We start from the raw sequence: 19,551 nt of genomic DNA, 5'->3' as shown, positions 1-19,551 counted from the left end.
GAAAAAAAATCAGACACGTGATGAGTGTGATGAAAAGTTAAGAGTGAAGAAAGTTATATACAATTATCAGAAACACTATGTGTATTTTATGATAATACTGAAACAGGGTAGAATTAGAGTTATTCAATTTCCTAAGGTTAAGAAATTTGCCGTTTATAATATGTGAATAATGTCATGTGAAGTCCACTGGAGGTCCGGAGCGGAGTATTTTTGTTCATCTTCCGAACGTAAGGATACCGACATGTGAAACTCTGGAGAGTACAAGCGGCTTTTCATAGTACATACTGCCTACAGGTAGTAAAATGATAAACCCCCTTAGTTCAGGGGGTGTTTTGGAGTTTACCCTTAAAGCTGAAACGTTGCCATATCTACTAAAATACGCACGTAGAGCACTTGCGCCCAATTTGAATATTTTGAACGTTACATATATCTTGGACGCAGTCACGCAGGAGGGTTGAGGTTAAACGCTGAACGCTTTAGAGAGAGAGAGAGAGAGAGGAAATCGTGGAGGATATGAGACCTAGAATCTGTTCGGTGTCTCCTGAATCGCCCCGGTCAAAAACTTCATTAATTTTTATTGAAAAACCGATATGTTCATTAATTTTATGTAATTACCGAGAATAAGAAAAATCTCCCGCGGCAATATTGCCAACCCAAGTGCTCCCCGCCAAACCCCACAAATTTGGAACCCACTTATTGGGTAAGACACCTTCAAAGTTCAAAATGCCTCCCAATTTATTCGGAGGAGTTTCTGATGGAGAATCGTTCCACTTTCTTCTCCTCTCATCTCCTTCCCAAACATGGCTACCTCTGTTAATGATTTCTTCTCCTGAATGCCGCTGTATTGTTTGGGGTCTTCTTCGTTCTCTGGATTCTGGACGACGGCCTCCGCTTCCCTCTTCTCACTCATTCCTGGTCTCGGGCTTCGTGGGCCTTGCAAAATTACAGCTCTAGTTATTGAAAATTCAGAGCTTTCAGGGTGATTTCGCCATCTGGGTTCTGGTAGGTTTAATGTTCCACTTCTCTTTGAATGAATTTGAGACTAAGGTGGTCAATGAAATTTTGTCTTTTTGGGCTCTTGTTATCTTATGTTTTTATGGTCCTTTTCAGGGAGGTGAAGCCGAGCCAGAGATGTATAAATCTATTGAATGATTCAGATTTAAGTTTTTGAAGGTTTCTCTGATTGTATTCGATTTTGTAGCCTGTGAGGGAATTCGGGGTTGAAAGAGCAGCATTTAAGGAATTCGGGACAGTTTCTTGGGTTACTGGAATTCAGTAGTCTCAAGATATGAGTTGCTTCCCTTGTTTTTCTGGTGAAAAGAAAGCAGCAAAGAAAACAGGTAGCAGTAGAAGGTCGCAGTCATTAGAGGCCCCTATAAAAGAATCTCCTGCATGCCCAGTGTTTGGTGGTAAGTATTTGTTTTCCTTCCTCATTGAAATCCTTTCCTCACTTGTGCTCTTTCTTTTCCTAGCTCCTTTTCCAACCTTTTCTTTAGGACTGAAATTCATGAACCAATCATGCATATGTAAGGATCTCCTGAAAAACATTAGTCTTGGATTCACCATACATTCTTTTGGAGCTGGATTCAAAATGCATGCATAACTGCCTTTTTCATGTTTATACCTAATATGGTACACACCTTACCATGAAAAAGATTGAAATTGATATTGTATCAACCTTGAACAGATTCATTTGTAATTTTTTTGCATCAATTCTTTTCAAACTAGAATGTTCTAGTATTCTTTTAGTCCCTAAAATCTGTAGCTTTTTCTACCACGAAACTGGGCTAGAGCTTATCTTCATTTGTTAATCACCATGCATATCTGTATATACAATACCAGTAACCATATCCTTTCTTTTAGGCTATGTTTGGTTTGAAGGAAAAGGTAGGGAAAGGAAGGGAAAGGCAGGGAACCCTATGCAAGGTTTGTAAAGGTTTCCCTACCTTTCCCTTCCTTTCCCTACTTTTTCCTTCAAACCGAACACAGCCTTGGTGTATGTCATTCCATGCCCATATTTGACTCTTGATCTGGGAAAACACTCATTTAGAATACTGTGGGTTTTGCAAAATGTTTAATTATTAATTCTTATGAACTTCCTCTGGTATTTGCCAATATTTATAATTTTTCTTTTCTAAACAAAGACAGCTACTACATCAGCAATAACAATAGATTTTGCTAGTGTGGCAGATTTTTCTTTGTTTGAATAACAAAATCATACATATTACAAACACCCCCTTGGTTACTGTCTTATGTTTTCCTGCTACTTCCAGTCCTCTCATTGCAGGATTGGTGGTCAGTGTTCTTATGTACTGTGTAAAATTCTCACAAGGAATGTGGGATTTCCTTTGTCTCAAGTAAAGCCAGTGTATATAACACTGAAAAACATTTTTTCATCATTATCAGCAGTATTTTCATCATCATCCAAGCCTTATCCCAATTATATGGGGTCGATTCCATGAATCTTGTATTTCCATATATGGAAATATTAGATGCAATCTGTTCTTCTTTTGCAAGCTTTCTACTATGAACTAGCTTACTCTCCTTGTCTTGGCTTGTAAAGAAACTCATTCAGCAATCTAAGTTAGATTCCACCTAAGACTCTTGGGTCCATTGATAAAACTCAACTACACCGATTTCCTCACCTTTTTCTTCTTTTTCTAGGATCATAATCAAATTATTTCTAAAACTTTATGCCCTTCCAAGTTTTTCCTTCCCTTCAGTCCATAATTCCATTACTTAGCATGACTCTAAATTAACTTAATTTGATCAAGTATGTGGAAACAATTGTGAACATTTAATTTCAGTATGAGAATTACTCAAGATGATTTAGAATCTCCTGTCAACTGGTGGTGTTTGATTGGAAAATCCCATCTTCATTCTATATATCATCTCATTTTTTGCCTAGTATATGTTTTAATTGCACTGTTTAAGGGTTACATCTCCTTTTATGATGCTATTTATCTCAAATCATGAGATAAATACGACATTGCCAAGGGAAAAAACAATGCCTACTTTTGAAGAGTTGAAGGATGTTACTATGATTTTAAAGTTGAAGATAACTGACAAATTAATAAATCTATGCTAATCAGCTTAATCTCACTTCAGAGAGATATCACATTCTTTCTTATTGGAGGCCTGCTTATCTGATCCTTTCTTTCTTTCTTTCTTTCGCAGATAAGGCAAAACCAACTCAATCAGGTGAAACCACAGACAAAAATGATGCTGCTAACAAAGATGCTAATGGTATCACAGCACAAACATTTACATTCCGTGAATTAGCAGCAGCAACAAAGAATTTCAAGCAGGAATTTTTACTAGGTGATGGTGGGCTTGGAAGAGTCTATAAAGGGAAACTTGAGAATGGTGAGGTAAATAAAATATCTATTTTATGCCTACTCTACAGTTCATCATTTCTTTTCTTTTTCTCCATGTTCTGTTCTTTTCTTCCTTTCTTTCTTTGTCCTTGGTAACTTTCAAAGATTGCAACACTGAATTGAGGGCATTGTGAACAGAAAGTTGCCGTGAAGCAATTAGACAGGAATGGATTGGAAGGAAATAAGGAATTCCTTGCTGAGGTTATGGCATTGAGTCTCCTCCACCATCCAAATCTGGTCAATCTCGTAGGGTATTGTGCTGATGGAGATCAGCGGCTTTTGGTGTATGAGTACATTCCAATGGGATCTCTAGAAGACCACCTACTTGGTACTTTTTCGTTTCTTCTTTAGTTTTTTGCCATGTAGTTTATGGTTGAAATAATCTATTTGAAATGCTTTTTCAGATTGATTCTGTTTATTACTCATAAACAGTATGCAGTTGTCTGTTGTTTATTCTTAGTTGGAGTTCTAGTTTTAGTCTACGTAGCAGTATCTCATTCAATTGTTATCTGGCAACCTGATAGATAACTTTCCACATTTGAATGTGCAGATACTTCAACAGAAAAAAAACCATTAAGTTGGTCTATGCGAATGAAAATAGCTGTAGGTGCTGCTAAAGGTCTTGAGTATTTGCATGACAAGGCCAATCCTCCTGTCATATATCGTGATTTGAAGACTTCTAATATCTTGATGGATGAAGAGTTAAATCCAAAACTTTCTGATTTTGGACTTGCCAATCTTGGACCTAATAGTGATAAGGGACTTTTACCACCAAGGGTGATGGGAACGTATGGGTACAGTGCTCCAGAGTATACTAGAACAGGCGAGCTGACTGTGAAGTCAGATGTATACAGTTTTGGAGTCATTTTCTTGGAGTTAATTACAGGGAGAAGAGCCTTAGACACCACCAAGCCAACTGAAGAACAAAATCTAGTTACTTGGGTAATTTTCCTTGCTTATCTTAAATATTTTCATCTTGAATGGATAAGAACAGTTATGCATAATGCATTTTATACATTTAAGCTTTATATTGTTCCCCACATGCATTTGGAAATGAAAGTAGTTAAGATCACTATGATTCTTGTGGAGCATGTAGTTAGTATTCTATTTTCATGAATTCTAAGTACATTGAATGGGTAATTCTAATGAAAAATGCTCCATTTATTAGAAACAATAGATATATTATTGTGTAAGCTAGAATGTAACAATTCCAGAGTATCCTTATTATTCATTAAGTATCCATTGAAATCACATTTCCATCATATTCTTCAATGACCCTTATGAAGCACAACTTAAATACTTCAAATGGAAAGGAGTTCGTGGTGACAAGCCAGGTGGATTTTGGGTATCTAAGCCATCTAGTCTCTCGAAAATATTTGGTGGTCCGTTGTTGTTTCCAACCAAAGACATTCATTTTCTTTTACTTTCCTAAAAATAAAAGTTGAAATATTTCCTAATTCTTCTCTATTGATTTCTATTGAGAAAGGTATCAATTCTAAGGAAATAAAGATAGGAGTGTTTAGTTTGAAAAGTCCCTAAGATGTATGAACAGTAGGGCTGCTCTTGAAAAAACCAAAAAACTGAGAAACCAAACTGAAAAATGCAAATAATATATATATATATATTAGATATATAAACATATATACATATATATATATTTATAACTTTCTATATATAATAATCTATTTGTAATATATAATATATTTATAATATATATCATAAATATAAAAAAACCAAAAAACTGAACCAGTCGACCGGTTAACCTTTACACCTGTATACATATAAATTTATCCTTCTACATATATACAATTTATTTTTATATAATTATATATAATAGGAAATTTGGGCAACTAAAATGTATCTATGCTTATTTATCCACATTTCCTACACTATGCATTTAATAGACAATTCATGAAGTGACCAGCTATGAACATCCTAGAAATTTAGGTTTGCCATGATGTTGTGTCTTACAGATTAACATTTTTCCTGAACTTGCAATTATGAAGTTCATCTTTGTCCAAGTTATAAAAATTGATTGTTTTAGAACTACTTACTGTTCTCTTGAACCTTTAATTACTTACTAGGCTTTGTGTTTCCAAGGTGATTCTGTTTTTCTCATAATAATTCTCCTAATGAACACAGCCATATAACTTGTTTAATGGTCATGCATTTGTATGTTTAAAGGAAAAAGGACTTACTGTTGTTTACAACTTTACACTCATTTCTTTACACGAGTACCTTGGCTGTATTTCTGACAAGCCAGTGCACTAAGAAGATAATTGAAGAAAGAAAATAGAAAAGATTTTAGTGTTTGACTGTGTTGTTTTCATTAAGTTGCAATTACTGAACCTAATTGTTGTATTAAACAGGCCCAGCCCTTTTTCAAAGATCCAAGTAAGTTCCCTGCATTGGCTGATCCACTTCTTCAAGGAGACTTCCCAGTTACAAGTTTGAATCAAGCAGTTGCTATTGCTGCCATGTGTCTCCAAGATGAACCAGTTGCCCGCCCTTTGATGAGTGATGTTGTTACCACTCTCAGTTTTCTATCAGGGGATGATCTGGGATTACCTCTTCCTCCACCTCCACCGTCTGACGAGAAGTCATCTAGTCAAGAAGATGATAGTTCAGAAGAATAACAATGAGCTGTAGCAGAAGCAATTGAATTGGGTTCTTTTAATTGTAAAGTCTCCATCTTGCCCATGGTTGAGTATATGAAAAGTGAGGTTTTTTTTTTACCAACTCACATGTCTTGTGGCATATGGATATTTTTTCATGCCTGTTTCACAGTAATATGATATTTTGGTTGGAGTAGCACTGAGTAAGTTGAGTGAGGGTTAAGCTATGTACGGGGAAGCATCATTTTGAGTGAGTATAGCTTGTTGGACCATTTCCTATTTGCTCTCAATTCAAGGACTGTCACATATCCTTTTATATTGAAAGTGAATGAATTCAAAATGACTTGCCTTTGTATACCAGTTGGGTACTCTTTCAAGAAAACTGTGGCTTTTGTATTCTTTTACACCCATTACTAGAACCAAAGGGTTACTCAATTGGCACATAAACCATAGAATTGACACAATTATAAACAAGTTCTTGATATACATAAATTAAATATAAAATTGGTACATTGTGCTTTAGTTTATGAAGAGGAAAAATGCAGTTGTTGATATTGGATTTAGTCATTTAGCTCCACAAAAAGAATGGTGTGCATACTCAAAGAACACTTAGGCCCCGTTCCCTTTTCAGTAAGTTACTTACCTGGGTAAGTGTTTCCCAGGTAAATAAGGCAATAAGGCAATGACCATTTTAGCCAAAGAAAACTCTATAACTCATGCACAAATTAGGCTCAGGGGTTAAATATTTCCAACTTCACTTTAAGCTTGAACTGGACTCGGGCTTTAGGCCCAATTCCTACAGTTGGGCCTTGGTTGAGCTAAAACCAACCCAGTCCATCCGACTCACACCCCTGAAATAGTGGGATTTAAGAGTTCGAAAGTTAAATCAGTTAAATCATTAAGGTTATGTTTGGTTTGAAAGAAAAAGTAGGGAAAGGAAGGAAAATGTAGGGAAACCTTTACAAACCATGTATAGGTTTCCTTGCCTTTACCTTCCTTTCCCTACTTTTTTCCTTCAAACCAAACAGCCTAAATGGCACTTGGGTTACACTTCCCAATATATGCTAATCTAGCCTTGGATTTTTATTTTTTGAAAAACCAAAAATTAGACAAAATTTTAGGAGTCTTGAAACACAACGGAGAGGTAAGAGAAATTGCTTAGATGGACCAAGATAAGTATATAATATAGATATAAGTTTGGTAGTGTATAGTTACACCAAACATATATAACTGACAAGGAAATTCTGTTGTAATTTTAAGCTAGACTATTTCACAGAATTAAATTATGGGGTGAAATTGGAATTGTTCACCCCATAATTCTCTGGATTACTTCACTTGTCTCCATTATTGCAGTAAGTGGAACTTGGCAAAAAGCAGATCATCTATGTCTTAGAAGAAATTGAAATGATGGTTGAGGCAAAAACAAGTAGTTAATTCTGGGAAAGGCGGAAAAGGAATTCAACTCCAAATCCACAACAAATGTTAAGTGGTTATAAGGAAATAAAGAAAAGAAGAGTATGATCTTAGTTTTTTGCTTAATTTCCATTGATTTGGCAGACTTATTTTGGAGCCAAATAATAGAATCCAAATTTTCCTGAAAATTATGATGATCCAGCAGTGGTTTAGCACAACCGAAAATTTTGTTTCCCCTCCCAATAATTTAGCACAAGAAGAAGAAGAAAAGCATGTAGTAAATTTGCACAACTTTGTTGATTTCTGTATGTATGAAGTGGTGGAGTATACAATGATTTCACAACAGCAAGGAATTCCATCCTAATAGCTAGTGACAAGCCAAGCCAAGGACGTACGTTTCATGGGGAATTCAATCAGCTAGCAGGACCAATTCATCATCATCAATTCTCATCCTTCATTTTCTTTTCCTTGCCCAAAGAACCATGCATCCAGCACTTAATTGTGTATTGGTTCTTCCTCCAACTAGTGTCGATCAGTGTGGAATAATCATCAGTTGGGACCCCAGAAGCTCAGGTACATAACTTTTCTGAGAGACTCCTCAGCTTGCTTCATCTGTTGCTCGTCTCTACTCGCCATCACCAAGGAAGACGACAGGCTTCTCTTAGCCTGAGAGACCGATCGGAGATTGTTCTTGGCGTGCTGGTGTAACGATCTCAGAGTGTAATTCCACCTACAGATGCCTTGGTCTTTCAATGCCTCAACAGCTCCAACGCTGGCTGCCACAATCCACGCTCTGCTCGAAGAACTCATGTTTTCTTTGTTCTTGATCTTCTGGGTTTTACTTCTCTTTAGCTAATTATGAGATGATATGAGATGGGTTTGTTGGGTGATGCTTTGGATCGATGAAGAATTGCTAGCTCTCTATATAGAGGAGTGAAGGTGAATAAAGATGGTGCCAAAACCAGTGGCTACTTTGCCAGTGGTTTGGAACCAAAGCCAGTGGTTTTGGATTGGGTCTATTCCATTGTTATAACGCGACAAAGCAATAGCTGTGACTTGAATGGGGACACAAACAGTCCCCCCACTCCCACCAACCCACCAAACCTGAGCAGGGCTGAGGGTAGAACCAGTCATTTGGTAATAAAACCAGTGCCAACTTGTAGTCCCAGTGTGCAAGGCTGTGACCTGTGAGCCTCAGGTTTCATAACTAACGCTTTTGTCCCTACCACTGGAATTCTTCTTTCTTTCTCGCAGGATTATTGTGTGTGATTCCAAAATCAAGCAGTTTGAATAAGGGCTGGTTAATTACTTGATTGACAGCCGAAAGCTTTTTTTCCCATGTGGATGGTACCTTGTTTAGTAATTCAAGCGCCGAAATTTTTTACTAGAGAGTGATTACTTGTTTGGTGAATCTGATTTTGAAGGATGCATTTGACCAATTGAGTCAAAATCTATGGGTTGAATAACACTAAAAATAAATTAACATGATTAACCCAAATGTTTAAATTCATACATAAATATTCTAAAACAATCATAGATAAATAAAGGGTTGTTAATTTGTTATAAAGTCCCTTCTCCTTTTTAACCTTCTCTTAAATATACCCTGACTTTTCATCATGCCTCGTTATTATTTTTGAATGACAAAACCAGGGCTGTAAATAGATCATATAAGGATTTAGTACGTGTCTGCCTTATTGTGTTTAAAATGACAAAAAAAAAAAACAAATATTAAAAAAATTAATTATTTTAGGGTTCGACTATGATATAAAAAAAATATCATATCGGAAAAACAATTGACCAATAAATTGAAATCATATAAGTGGTAGCGAATCAGGTGTCAACATTAATGGTTCGGATGTAAACAAAAAGTTTAAGTTTCATTTAGATTGGATTCATTTAAATTAAGAAGTGATCATTAGCACCGAAGCCTTGGTTGCTAGATACCACAAATAGGCCTATTTCATGTAGATCTCCATCGTTGCCATTGTAGATGATGATGGAACAAGAAAATCTCCACATACATTTTCTCAGCTCCATTTCCGCAAAAATGTAGAGTTTAAGATTTTGCAAGTTGCAGACATGCATTTACACTAATAGAAATAAAACACATTTTAAGGACGTATTGTTGGAGCAAATAAGATTAGGCTTTGATCTCAAAACTACAGCTTGTATTTAGCGCTTGATCAGTATTTAGAAATGAAAATCCTAATTTTATTTATCAAAAGAGAAAAAACTCTTTTCTCTAACTATATGTTTCCCGATTTGTTAAAAGGGTGTCCTTGTTATGTTTCTTTAAAATCTTGGTGATGAATTTTTTTGAAGTTGCAGGATCTTAATTTGGAGTTGAATCAAGACGTCCAAAATTCGATTTTGGAGCCATAGAACTAGGGCTTCTAAAATTGGGGAGATAGGGTTTTCCTATGGGAATCATCTGATATTGAAAGTAAAGAAGAATCTAAACTGTTGGAGATTGAAGGATCTCCTCTTTGTGAACTAGAATGAAGATAGCAGTTGTAGCCATCGCTCATCGTCCCTCATTGAGATAGGGCTGGAGTCGCATATGTGTCTTTCAGGTTAGGCAGTTAGCAAAGAGGAGTGAACAGGGGATAGGTTTAGATGTTAGATGGAACCCAAAAAGACTGGAGTTGCATATTTGTCTCAGGGTTAAAAGTCAAAACAAACCAGAGATAGTGTTCAGGAGGAGGAAGAGAGGATGAATAGTAAGTTCCCCTCCCTTCTCAATTCGATGAAAAGGGGCAATTTAGTCAAAAAAAGTCCTACTTACTGCAATATATTTCAAAACATATCGGAAGTTGCAAATTTATGAAACTTTATTATTTTTCTTGTAAAAAGCCCTATAATAAATGTATGTATATAAATATAAAATATTGAACTTATTAATTATAAATTTAATTCAATTGTCTAAAATGTCTATATACATAATTATACTAATTATAATCATAATTAGACTCTGATTTTAATTGGATCAAATCCGATTATTAATTGGATGCATGTTTTAACATCAAAATCCAGGAAAACCAGATCGGATGTCAAATGGAATATATGGCAAAATACATCTAATTTATTTATTCTCTCCCTCATTTCATGTTCACTCATCTTACAACCTGCAAACATTTCGATTCAAGTGAATTGATGATGAACCTATTTTAAGGAGCTTCATGTACATGACACATAAACACGGAATGAACTGAATGAGGTAACATGTCATCCCAATTATTTATTTATTTATTTTGATTAATCATACTCGGAACCTAACTATTACAAGGTTTGGGTTATAATCAAGCTTGGTTCTAGGTCAGTTGAACCCTATTTTACATAACTGCTTTACGTCTAGAGCATCAAAATTGGTTTTTGTAATCCATTTAGAGGTTAGATTTTGGACTTTATTTTACTGTATAAATTCTTCATTCAATTGGGAACCCATTAAATAAGAATTTGGTTGTAAGAAGGGTTTGTGGATGAACAGGTGAATGCACATCAACAAAACCTTAATTTGCTCTTGTGATTAACAATATTGTAGGCAAATTAAATCCAAGGTGAAATAGATTTATTAGAGAATAGGGAATAAAGTCTCTCTCCAGGTGTTAATTCAGGTCATGTTTGGTTCAATTCTCATTCTTTCTTATTCTTACCCAAGATGAAATTCTAGAATGGAAAAGAATGGATATAAATAGACAGAATGAGAAAATATTACTATGAACCAAACACTTTTTTACTAAAAATGATTTCTTTTCAGACCGACAAGTGTCATATATTGCTCATTTTCATTCTTAAAAAAAAAAAATTGTGCCGGTATTCACAAACCGCCAACCTAGGTTTCCAATAGTCAATGCTTATCAATTGGCATAGATGTTTTGTAAAAGTACTTTTATAAAAGTTCATTTGTAAAAGTACTTTCGTAAAAATGTTTTTATAAAAGTAATTTTGTAAAAGTGCTTTTATAAAAGTATTTTCCTAAAAGTGCTTTTGTACTTTCATAAAAGTGCTTTCATAAAAGTTTTTTCGTAAAAGTGCTTTCATAAAAGTTCTTTCGTAAGAATACTTTCATAAAAGTACTTTCATAGAAGTATTTTTGTAAAAGAAAGTACTTCCATAAAAGTGCTTTTATAAAATACTTTCATAAAAGTGCTTTTGTAAAAGTGATTTTATAAAAGTGCTTTCGTAAAAGTACTTTCATAAAAGTGCTTTTGTAAAATACTTCTATAAAAGTGTTTTCGTAAAATTGTTTTCATAAAAGTGCATTCATGTAAAAGTATTTTTATAAAGTGCTTTCGTAAAAATACTTTTATAAAAGTGTTTTCATAAAAGTGAACATCTATGGCAACAGTTTTATATGTAGAGTTTCCTCATAATGAAATGAACAAGATGGGGCATGATTATTTTTCATGCTATAGGCTAGTCAATTTTTTTGCTATGGGGCTGATTTTTCATTTTAAAAAGAATGTGGCCCTTGGCAAGAATTTTGTAACCAAACACTCTAATGTTATTCATTCTTGCCCATTCTTGCATAGAATAAGCACAAATTAAGAGAATGAAGTCCAGAACAGTGAACCAAATATGACCTCAGTGTCTTTAGAGCTCAGTAATTTATTAGGTGGTGATAGCAACCCAAATTTTCCTCAAGGTATGGTGAATGCGGGGAAGCCAAAGTGTTCCTAATTGGGACCTTATTCCTAGTGATCAGCCTGCTATCTTGGGGCATGTTAGGTGTTTGGGAAAATGACACTACAAGAAATTTGGTTTTTAAGGACCAATAATTTATATTCTATCTTTAGTTGGTTTGAATTGAATATAGTATTTTTATAAGGAGTCATTGGTTCAAGTTTTATGCAGTTTATTTTTAACATATTTTGTGTCATGATATACAAAATAGTTGCCATTTTTAGTTAATTATATCAATAATTTATTATAATATTTTGATAATTTTATTATTAATGCCATGCATACATTCAATATCCAGCTTTTAGTCCATTATAAATCCAGTGAATAAAATTAAATTTGAATTCGAATATAAATGAGCCAAACCCATTTGATTCGATTCATTAGGAGGCTAAATGGGGACTTATAATAAGCAAGAAAAGAAAATAGAAAAAAGAAAAAAGGCTCCGCAGATTTTGAGATGAGAAGTATGTATTTATAGCGAATAATGGTATTTACAGCCTATAAAGTATAAATTGGTTTTGATCGTTTTCAATCTGGGGATGAATCACTCAATTGGGACCCCAACAACTCAAGTACATAACTTTTCTTAGCGATTCTTCTGATTGCTTCATGTGCTGCTGCTGGTCTGTCAAGGCCTTCTTACCCATCATTGCCATGGCTGAGGAGGAGGAAGAGATGTTCCTGCCGGCCTGAGAGAACGATGGGAGGAGGACAATATTGTTCTTGGCGTGCTGGTGGAGACATCTCAGAGTGTAAGTCCATCTACAGATACCCTGATCTTTCAATGCCTCAACTGCTCCAACGCTGGCTGCCACAATCCATGCTCTGCTCGTTGAACTCATCTTCCTTTTAATTAATCTCTTCTCTTGAGTCTGCTGTTTTCTTGGTAGCTAGTGATTAATAATGAAGAAGGAAAAGCTTGTTGATATGAATTCTTAGCCCAGGATATATAGCTTTTATATACAGATATGTATGAGATCGACAATTCTGGGAGTTGGGAAAAAAACCAGAGGCGATGAGGTGGTTTTGCTGGTGGTTTGGGAAAGAGTCCAAAGTGGCTACTTGTTTTAGAGAAGCCCCACAAAGAAACCAGACAACTGAGAATAAAAATAAAGAAAGAGAAGGGGCTGGGCCAGGGGGAAAGAACCTGTAGTCGAGCTTCAGGAATTATTACAGCTCACGGGAAGGTTTGATGGGTCGGTGGACCCTGGTACAACAGTGCTGGTGTCGTCCAGCGCCCAGTTTTCCTGAAGATCTTCTTGTGGCCAATAATGTTGGAGATGTTGTCACACTCACTTCCATGAAAACCGAATTTTTCTTCCGAATGAATAGCAGAGACAACCACCTTTGGCTTTGTCGAGTAGCAATAACCTGTAATGTCGTACAGTACAAGTGTACAACAAAATGAATAAACATGGTCCCATGCATGTTTTTTAAAACCGACCCGGTGACCTAACCGGTCAGGGGTCCGGTTACTGGGTCGAATGGTTCGACCATTCAAAAGGAATGCTCAGCCCGAATGCATACATATGTATAATTTTAGAGTGGGTTCATTGACCAACCTGAGCTTGGCCCGGGCCCGAGCTCAACCCAAATGCATCAAACTATAGTGCGAGTTGGACTCAAGTTGAGAAAATTGGGCTTGACCTTGGGCTCGGGCCTTATGCCCAAGTTTTAGGGTCGGGCCTGGGTTGACCATAAACCCGAACCAATCCACCCAACTTGCACTCCTTGGGTTAGGCTATAATTGATCTACTCAACTAACTGCTTACGGGCTGGGCTGCCCATGGGCCCGTACGACTCACATTAATATTAATAATAATAATAAATAAATAAATATAGATAATTATGTGTTTATATAAAAATATATTTTTTAATCTCTTCCTTAAAAAAAAGATGCTAGCCAATGCACCATTCCCTCACCAATTTATTTATTTATTTATTTATTTTGAAAATAAACATAAATGTACTACACACAACGGGAGTACTACGTCCCCAAAAGTCGATAGAACAAATAAGAAGAGAAAAGATGCTAAAATCTAGAGAAGAAGAAGAAGAAGAAGAAAGAGCCTGCCGAGCCAGTCAATCAATTGCTTGATTTGCCTCTCTGTAAACATGTTGATAGTGAAGATCTCCATCGAACATATCCCTCTTCCATAAGTAGCTTGAGATAGTACCTTCCAGCTTCCGAGGAACATCCACCTTTCTTTTGAGGCAGGAGATGGCAAGAGACGAATCTCCTTCAATGATGATAGGAAACCCCCCATAGTTTGTAGCTAGGACATGGGCTTCTCATGCCGCCCATGCTTCAGCCTGGTTAATGGAACAAGTACCAAGCTTATATGCTTTGACCGCTAACACCTTACCATAATGGTCCTAGACAATATAGGCCATTGAACATTTTCCATCACTATTGCGAGAGGCATCAAAGTTTATGTTAACAAAACCATATTTTGGAGCTTTCCAACAAATTTGTTTCCCACCTCTTGTGAGAAGTGAAAGAGGTACTGAATTTATTCCCATAAAAAATTTCCATGAACATATTTAGCGTTTTATCTAACATTATTGGAATGGGATTAGTACCCCCATTGAAAGTTTTGGAATTCCTATTTTTCCAAATCACCCATAAAATGAAAGCTAGTTTTTCCTTTGACGAAAAGAGTTTTGCTTTCTTCTTTAGTGCACATTCTTATCCACCAGCCCCTTAGATTTTCATTTTCCTTTAGCCCTTCCAAGGGAGTGTTTAAAGTTAGCCAAACTTGTTTTGTGTGAACACAAACTTTAAAAATGTGTAGTATCTTTCTCAAGCACACAAAAACTGCAAGCGCCATCAATATTAAGCCCCTCACCAATTTATCGTGTTGAGCCACCACAACTGACATTACGCCTATAATTTGAAATTAATATCCATAACTATGGAAGAAGGGAAAAGCTCCTCAAAATCTATATCTAGAGATATATAATACAAAGAGATGTGTGTGGAGAGGCCAAGAGTCTCTAACCAAAGGCTTCCCTCACATGGAGTTTCCCTTCTCTCTTTCTTCACACATGTGAAATATTGAAACTCTTATATCTTACTTTTATCTTTTAAAATCTATCATGAGTCTTATATAATAAAATCATTCTAAATTTTCTACTCCTTTCTTCAATAGTCAATCTCCACCCACTAAATCCCTTATTTCCTATTAAATATCTTTGAAACTCTTTTGGCTCGTTCTAATAAAAGACCGGTATAAATTAGAAGGGTTGAATTGAGTTTAAGGGTTAACCCTAGACCAACCTAAAACAAGAACCTTCGCCTAGAACCAAATTGATGTTTAAACCTAAATTTGCTTGTCCAAACCTATCCAAATTTCTATTCAACCGCGTACATTTGAATGAATTCTACCAGTTGGTGGCCTTCTCCTCCTTTTCACCAGTGAGGCAAAGAGACCACAAGAGTTGCAGCATCCAATGAAATCTGAGTTCAGATCTGAAAAGTTAATAGCTTTTAGGTCTTGCTGCTTTACCAGCTCTAGATCTAGATTTGAGTGGATTCATAAATAAGATAATTCAGTCCATCTTAATATAGCCCAAGTCAAACCAAACCCTGATATACATATATATGAAAAAAAATATGGACTGCTTCAATATTTAAACATTTCTACAAACACATATCCATGAATCCATTTTTCTCATTTTTCTTTTATTTTTTTTATTTAGCTTTTATAATAAATAAATTTTCCAATTTAATAAATAGAGTATTGAGTCAATACTAAAATAAATAATAGATAATTAATGCACAGTTCAATTAATGACAATGAGACGGGATCTGCTCCTCACACATGGCACTTCACACTGACCTCACAGGCATATCCCAATGTGCATTGGGAACATCTCCAGTGCTTATGTGTTATTATTTACGGAAGATGTTCCTAATACACGATGAGATGTGCGCGTGAAATCGTTGTAAGGCGCTCGCTGTGAGGAGCAGACCCCACCTCAATGACAATGGCTACTAAAGTCTTTTGGTTACTTCAAACTTTTTAAGAAAAAAGTAAGAAAAGTAAAAAAAAAAAAATGAGTATCCCAAAGAACAAAGAGTTCATCTCCCAATTCTCTTCTTTATTTTGCATATATTAGACCTACCCACTCTTACAATGCACAATGGTCGACATAAATACATTAAACTACCTTGCAATAACCCTATCAAGTTTATCTTCCCCTAAATACTCTCTCCTAGATAGATAGGGATAGTAGACTTGATCCTCTCTTATATATTTGAATATAAAGTTTTGAGTCTGAGTATTTCAACTAAGCTTCACATCAGCCTTTATTTCAGATCTCAACTATATTAAGGGTTGATAGATGGCACAACGGGGAGGAAAGAGAAATTGCTTAGATGGACCAAGTCCTTTGATAAGTATATAATATAGATATAAGTTTGGTAGTGTATAGTTACACCAAACATATATAATTGACAAGGAAATTTTGTGGTAATTTTAAGCTAGATTATTCCACAGAATTAAATTATGGGGTGAAGTTGGAATTGTTCACCCCATAATTCTATGAATTACTTTACTTGTCTTCATTTTTGCAGTAAGTGGAATTTGGCAAAAGGGAAATCATCTTTGTTTTAGAAGAAATTGAAATGATGGTTGAATTATATACATATTGTGTTTGGGTGGAATTGATAATGGCAGTCCATGGAGGTAAAACAAGTAGTTCATTCTGGAAAGGCGGAAAAGGAATTCAACTCCAAATCCACAACCAACGTTAAGTGGTTATAAGGAAATAAGGCTGCGGTTGGAAACGATGTAAATAGATTGTAAATTCCGGTTCAGAGTAAATTTGCATTCTGTTTCACTTTTGCTTGTGTTTGGTAATATTATATTTTTGCATTGATAAATAGCAGACCGATGCATATTTACATTGATAATAAGATGTAAAAGTATATCAATAAAAAAAGCATATGCTTTATTGGAATTCACGTTTACATCCATTATAGCTAAAGGTCTATTTGGTAAGAAGGTAAAGTCGTTCATGCAAATAAGTTCACACTTATTTGCATCCTTTCTGATGTAGGGTGATTTCGACCTTGTGACACGGGGACACGTGTATATGACCTGGCACAAGCGACAAGTCAGCGTGGTAGCCTGACCGCAACTCGGCGTAACAAGCTCACCGAGGCCCAACCAAGCGACTTGGCGGGTGTGACAACCCGCCAAGAAGCAAAGCCCAGTTTGCCCCAAGCCTGAAAGCAGAGCTACCCGAGCTCCCCCATGCAAGGGGACCCGATCTCCCCCTAAGGGGCCCCAAGCTCTCCCTTCCTAAGAAGGGGACACCCCGACTTTTGGTTAAGTGTCCCGAGGGAGAAACACCTCAGGGCAGCACCGTCGAGACTCCTGTTCAAACTTGCTTAAGGCCCCAGTGCGAGCAACTCGGTGTACCTTGGCACCTCGGTGCAAGGCAAACCTGCCCCAGGTGGTTCAGTGTATGGTAGCTCGGAAAACTGCAGGGAGATCTGCCTGACATCTATGCCTGCCTGACATCCGTACCCACCGGATGCAGTGGCAGTGCTCGGATCCCTTACCAGGCGACATTCTGCCCGCCATCTCTGAAAAGCATGGCACGCCTGTCGGGTCCGTACCTTGCAACAGCAGCCTGCACCTTCCGCCCCTGCCCTGGCAGTAATGGCTAGGGCAGTGGCGGTTATGCCTGATGTGACCGAGCTCCGGTATAAAAGGACCCCAACCCTCACAAAGTAAAGGTATTGAAGCTAGCACTTTTAGCACTCTTAACTCTCTGTGTGTCCTCTTTAAGTTTCCCCAGAGTTCTAACTTTGCCTTTGGAGTGTTCCCGCCGGGAGAGCTCCCCGGGAACTCTTCACCTCCTTCTTCCTCTCAGGTGTCGTTCGCCGCAGCTAGGAGCCAAGTCACAGCCAACTAGGAGTGCCCAGATCGTGCGGCATCATTTGGCGCCATCTATGGGAACCGCTTCAAAAGGCCTTCCTGTAACTTCTATGCAACTCTTTTCAAAGAACTCATCAGTATCATCAACGCCTATGGCTTACTCCAGCAACACCGGATGCCGGAACACCCCTGAGGAACAATTCCAGTTACCCACTGTCTGCATTGGCCAATTCACCGTCCCTCTCTCTGTGGACGGGGTTCCTAGTCTGACTATGCCCCAAACGGTGACACCCATGACTGTTCCACTGCCCTCTACAGTCGGAACTTTCACTGAACTCACCATCCTCCCTTTGGTGGCCAGCCAAGGTCAGCTTGAGGATCTGATGCAGTGCATGCGAGCCATGCAGGCTCAGATGCAACAGTTCTTGTGACTCCAGTCCCACCAGCAACAAGTGCTGCACCAAATGTCCCAATACAAATATCGACAACAGTTTCCTTCACTCCTTCCTTGGGATCCAGCTGCGCAGCCAACTAAGCCTCACCGCCGAAGTGAACTTCTTTCCCGCTGAAGAGAGACCTTGGTATCATCCCATGGAAGGAAGGAAAGACCCCCTACCCCTGCCTCGCGGCTTGTAGTTAGGTCGGGGGCCTCCTAGCCGGTTAGGCCGGTATCACCTCAGCGCTCGCAATTCGAATCTCCGCTTGCCAAAAACCGGTTCAAAGTGCTAGCCGATGTACTGGAACCAGGTCTCTCTGTTCGCAGCTACCGAAAGTTGTCCGAGCACTTTGCTGGGCCCATCGAGCTCAGTAATACCGAGGCCAGCAGCACCAACGCCGAGCCGGCTAAGAAGCAACGAAGGCGTCGTCGGGCTCGCCGAGCTGTCACCCGTGACCTGCCCAAGCTCAGAGGCAAGGTAGAGGTGAGTTCAGGCGAAGTAAAAGCTACACCGCTCCTTTCAGTTCCCTCCCCCTGTCACCAGAGCTCCTTGTTGTCCCCATGCCAAGGGACTTCAAGCTCCCCCCGTTGGACAAGTATGATGGGTCCTTTGATCCCAATGACCATGTGGACGCCTTTCTGTCCCAAATGCATCTAGCCAGGGCAAGCGAGTCTTGCATGTGCGTGGCCTTCTCCACCACTTTCAAAGGAGTAGCCCGCACTTTGTACCGAAATCTCGTGCGAGATTCATTAAGGAGCTGGGCGCAGTTCATGCAGGTCTTCGCCTCCCACTTTGTCACCAGTAAAAGGTACCTGAGGACCCAAGAAAGCCTCCTCAGCATAGTCTAGAGGGATGGAGAGTCCATCCGGAACTACATCAAGTGGTTCAATGACGCTTGCCTGCAGATACCCAACCTGGACCCTACAGCTTGGTTCATTGCGGCCAAATTGGGCATCACCCACAAGGAGTTCAGATGGCACGTGGTTGTCAACCAACCCAAGACCGTGACCGAGTTCCTCGAATAGGCAGATCGGTTCATAGGGATAGAGGAGGAGATCAACCAAAAGGGTGAGCAGGCCCTTGAAAAAAGGAAAAGGGAACCGGAACCCCCGGCTCCAAGTGACAACAAGAAGAA

At 37.9% G+C, this 19,551-nt stretch overlaps 2 protein-coding genes across 2 annotated transcripts; one reads left to right on the top strand and one right to left on the bottom strand.

The window, feature by feature from the left end:
* Positions 1 to 841: 841 nt before the first annotated feature.
* Positions 842 to 6,352, top strand: LOC104585810 (receptor-like cytoplasmic kinase 185). The gene is made up of 6 exons (XM_019200579.2): positions 842 to 1,002; positions 1,111 to 1,409; positions 3,178 to 3,371; positions 3,516 to 3,705; positions 3,928 to 4,319; positions 5,747 to 6,352. The coding sequence occupies exons 2-6, from the start codon at positions 1,289 to 1,291 to the stop codon at positions 6,011 to 6,013; spliced, it is 1,164 nt and encodes a 387-aa protein (XP_019056124.1). The 5' UTR covers positions 842 to 1,002; positions 1,111 to 1,288; the 3' UTR covers positions 6,014 to 6,352.
* Positions 6,353 to 7,680: 1,328 nt separating this feature from the next.
* Positions 7,681 to 8,369, bottom strand: LOC104585808 (uncharacterized). Its single transcript, XM_088886767.1, has 2 exons — positions 7,932 to 8,369; positions 7,681 to 7,826 (listed from the first exon to the last, which is right to left on the bottom strand). The coding sequence occupies exon 1, from the start codon at positions 8,213 to 8,215 to the stop codon at positions 7,955 to 7,957; it is 261 nt and encodes an 86-aa protein (XP_088742893.1). The 5' UTR covers positions 8,216 to 8,369; the 3' UTR covers positions 7,681 to 7,826; positions 7,932 to 7,954.
* Between the last annotated feature and the right edge of the window lie 11,182 nt (positions 8,370 to 19,551).

Source organism: Nelumbo nucifera, chromosome 1 (genome assembly GCF_055504915.1).
Source record: "Nelumbo nucifera cultivar China Antique chromosome 1, China Antique-T2T, whole genome shotgun sequence".
NCBI lineage: Eukaryota > Viridiplantae > Streptophyta > Magnoliopsida > Proteales > Nelumbonaceae > Nelumbo > Nelumbo nucifera.
The sequence above is the reverse complement of the archived record's forward strand: the minus strand, read 5'-3'. Positions and strand labels throughout refer to the sequence as shown.